The following is a 4450-nucleotide window of genomic DNA, read 5'->3' on the forward strand; positions in this document are numbered from 1 at the left end:
CAACAGCTAGTTAATATAAGGAGGCATTAACATAACCACAAATACAAAATTGTTTACAGGAGAGACATAAATCCTTAATCTAGCCACTTATAAAACTTTATGTCACCGGGGTCGAGTGCGGTCAACTCAAGATGAAGTTTGTTCGTAAATTGTTAAACTTGAATTTCAACTATTGCCTTCCGAGATTAAAATACAAGAGTAACACCGCAAGTACGTACCAACTCCTTGAATTATTAATGCTCTGAGAACTCACAGAAGATGTATTCTTTAAGCCCTGAAAGCCTTTATCCTTGACCTATAGAACATAGGAAGATAAACTCAGAAAAAATATACAATTTTCTTTTCTTTCTTTCTTCTTTTATTTGAATTTCATAGTATTAGAAATGAAATTACTAAATTCACTTTTACCATGTTACAAGAGATTATGAGGATTTATCAGATTGTCGTTATTCGAAGAAATGGTTGCAAAAAGGTGTACACATGTCTTTCAAACAAGATTTGGAATAACAAGGTATAACATGTCAATCAAAATATAATCCTTCTCAGTTGGCAACGGCACTGAAATATAGTATTGATCGTCCTTATGTGTCTTTTCAGTGTTGTATGTAGATTTTTTGATAAACATTAAAAGAATATTATTTCAACTTTCACAACTTTACCTGACTATTAACTACCAAGGCTAAGAATTAGAAACTCAAAGGAAATGTTCTTAAACTTTCCTTTTAAGTTTCCATTGAGCTTTTATAAACTTCAAAGTTTGGAAATATAAAACCTATTCGAGTGAGAAAATATAATAAGTTTAATTTTATATTACACACATTAGTATGCAAATTAAGTGATATTTATTTAGGTATACTTGTACTTAAGTAACAAGAAATTATCGCTTTTAAGTTAAAACCATTTAGCTATAATCTATTGTTTTAGTCTTCAATGCTATGTTCTATTATGTACTGAATTTCTTTCTCAGTTAGATTTTTCTTTTCAAAAGGGAAGTGAGGATGTGAGTACCACTTTGCAGGAGTCCGCAGTCTGTAATTCTTATTAAAAGTAGATAATTCTTTAACTTCGTCCTTCGTGAGCGAGAAATCCAATATATCAATATTTTGTTTTATTCGTTCCTTATTTGTAGAACGTGGAATGGCGACCATTTTACGGTCCAACTGAAAGAAAAAGAAATTTCTCTAATATTTCCTCTATACAATCAATAGAAAATAAGAATCAATACAAATTTCTTAGAAATGAAAGAATCTGGAAATAAAATCTGGTAAATCAAACTTGAGAGCTTTTTCTTAGATTTCTTAATTACGGTCCATTTAGTAGGTATACTTTATTAAGCGTTTTCTTTAGTTTAGTTTCTTATTACTTGTTAAAATCTTTAGTTTTAATTATTGATCACAAAAATAAATAGTAGAAGGTCTTAGTTGATAAACGAATAAATATGATTTCAAAACTTTTATATCGTTTGTCTTGTTACTTCTTTGTACATTTCTGGAAATGTCAGTTTAGATTTTACAAAACTTCTTACCAAATATCTTAATAGTATTTGCGGCACAGACTTATTGTATTTAGCAGCTATTCTCTTCAGTATAGGATGGTCGGTGCGAGGCGGAGGCGCATCTGACTTACGACCTAGGATACCACCGAAAGGACTGTACGCCATCACTATAACGCCGTGTTCGTCACACCAATCAACCAGCTCGTCTTGTGTTATAGTTGGATTCACCTTTATAAATATTATTTTGTAATGTAAATAATCTACCACTTATTTAAAAACAGTATTTATGTTTTCTAGATATTCAATGTGCTTTAAAGCTGATTGTATAAGAGATGTGTTCCAAGAGTAGTAGAATTTTCATCATTGGCAATCGATGCAATGGGAAAAAATATCATTGAATCGAATGATCGGTGATCTGACCGAAAAACACCCTTTATAACAAGTCCTATATGTCCCTATATGTCACGTGAAAATGTTATAACTTGTATATCTTTGAATTGTTTAATAAATAACTAATGCAACATGTGTTTGTTTCTTTACCTCTATTTGCAAAACAGCTGGCTTTATAACACTATGATCCCAAAGTCGTTGCATCTGGCTTATGTTGAAATTGGATACTCCAATTGACTTAGTAAGGTTTAAATTATAAGCATTTTCCATTCCTTTCCAAGTCTCCAAATAATCAGTTAAACTTATACTTCCGTCTTTCTAAGAAAAAAAAAATCATTAAAATGTAAACTTCTTTTTGTTGTCGTCTTAATGAAAAAGGAAGAAAAAACTCATAAATACAAACTCGAGTAGCAAAGTAATAACGGACTTTGTATAATGAATAGAAAAATATCCGTTAAAAGTAATCAAAGTAAATAAAAACTTTTAACAAAGAAGAATATTAACGAAAAAGAAAAATTCTATTTTACAAGCTCGCTTACGGCTTTATTTGAAACTAATTATTTTTTTTACTTTTAAGGACGTGATATTAAGATGAGTAAAACTTTGTATGCCAAGTTTAGTCTATAAGGAAATATTTAAAGAATAAAAATTAAACAATCACCTTGTAAGCCATTGGATAATGCATGAGGTACAAATCGACGTAGTTCAGTTGCAACTGCACAAGTGAAGCAATTAACGCAGGAGTCACTTCATTATTTTCATGAGCGTCGTTCCATAGCTATAAAACAAAACAATAAGTAAAACAAAAATCATACGCATTAAGAATGTCGGCCTTGAAAAGAGGGTAATGTTTGCCCCAGCTTTATTACGAATTTTCGTTTTGACGCGTTACGAAAAGCTTAAACAGCTCAAGATATTTTCAGAAGTAATCATTCCCCAGAACTATCGTAGGGTAAATTCAGTCCAATTTATTTATCACATCACAGCATTATGATGTGATAATTGCAAAACCAGACACGTAACTTAATATGTTTTGAATTCATGACCAATTTGATAGTGTCAATAGTCGCTGATATGACTGTTAACATCTGTAAAAATATTTTTGCGTTAGTTAAATACATAAAGAATTTAAATCGGCTATAAATTGCAAAGATTTTGCAGGACGCTGAAGACGGCAAACTGCAGTAGTGGCTTTATGTGCCGGAACGATAACATTGATTAGCAAGATTTTAATGAGATACTAACAGAAAACGATAATATTGACTACAATAAGAAAATGACAGATTGTGTACACTTTTACAGAAATATTAGTACATACTTTAGTAGTAATGTAAATGTCTTCTCTGTTGGTATGTGTCTCTTTCAGATAGTTGTGTAGTCCCAAGCCGACTTCATCTTCGACTCGGTACAGCGTGGCAGTGTCAATATGTCTATAACCCGCCTCCAGTGCCCACTGTACCGCGCGAGCCAAGGAATGATTCACTGGTAGCACACGGGTTCCCTACGAGTACAATTTAGACGTTACACATTGTTAACATTAGATTTTTTATATCATACTAGCTTTCGCCCGCGGGTCTTGTCGCGTGAAAAAAAACAAAAATGAGTAGCCTATGTGTTTTTCCAGAATATCGTTTACACCTATACCAAATTTCATTGAAATCCGTTGAGCCGTTTAGTCTACAAACTCTAGCAAAAATCGATGCATCCATCTAAACTTTTACATTTATGATATTAGTACTCGTATGTATTAACTATCTAAATTACTTACGTCAGAAAGATGACCCAAGCTAGTACCCAATGCCACGGCTGGAATCTGGTTGCCATCGTTCAAAGTAAATGTCAACGTCGCTAGAACCTGTTACGAGAGTATGTTGTACTTGCAGTGGCACGATTACTGCCATAATAAGTAATATTCCAATAAAGATTTTGTCATAAAAAGACCGTCAAAATGGCAGTAAATAAAATAAAACTGATTGTAACTAGAAAACAAAGGAAATTGATGTATTTTTATATTACAAGGTGGCAAACGAGCAAGCGGCCACCTAAATCCGTCAAAACCGTCAACCGCTGCCCATAGACATCCAAACAAATAAAAACACATTGTGTAAATTACATTTTACTATAGTTTTTTGAAATAGTTATTTTAAAGTCAGATTAACCTCAAGTTATTCAGAATTTAGTATGTACCAACATGCTTGTTATAGTACAAAAGCAGGATAACATACCCGGGCGCAGTTCAGACAAGCAAACAGTGCTGTGTACACAAGCCGAGCGCCGTCCATGCTGCCAGATAATCTACGTACAACTAACTCCCCGTTAACCGCACGTTAGTTATAAGCTTATCTGATCTGTTCTGTGCTTCAGCCAATTATTTAATAGTTAATACCAAACAGATAAAACATTGTTATTAAATTACAACAAAACATCTGTTAACACCCAAATTTGAACAAAGTAATTAGAGCACGCAATGCGATACGGAAATAAAATGTATTAGGTGTATTTCTCCATTTATTAAAACAATCATTAGTTAATAAATAAATTATGCGCTATTTTTTAAGAGTCTGT

At 32.5% G+C, this 4450-nt stretch overlaps 1 protein-coding gene across 1 annotated transcript; it reads right to left on the reverse strand.

Moving 5' to 3' along the window:
• Positions 1 to 803: 803 nt before the first annotated feature.
• LOC106106999 (aldo-keto reductase AKR2E4-like) lies at positions 804 to 4193 on the reverse strand. The gene is made up of 7 exons (XM_013287665.1): positions 4111 to 4193; positions 3654 to 3740; positions 3204 to 3386; positions 2547 to 2663; positions 2036 to 2203; positions 1526 to 1723; positions 804 to 1160 (listed from the first exon to the last, which is right to left on the reverse strand). Exons 1-7 carry the CDS (start codon positions 4165 to 4167, stop codon positions 921 to 923), a joined length of 1050 nt encoding a protein of 349 aa, XP_013143119.1. The 5' UTR covers positions 4168 to 4193; the 3' UTR covers positions 804 to 920.
• Positions 4194 to 4450: the final 257 nt, after the last annotated feature.

The sequence above is a fragment of the Papilio polytes genome, unplaced genomic scaffold, assembly GCF_000836215.1.
Source record: "Papilio polytes unplaced genomic scaffold, Ppol_1.0 DF822067.1, whole genome shotgun sequence".
Lineage (NCBI taxonomy): Eukaryota > Metazoa > Arthropoda > Insecta > Lepidoptera > Papilionidae > Papilio > Papilio polytes.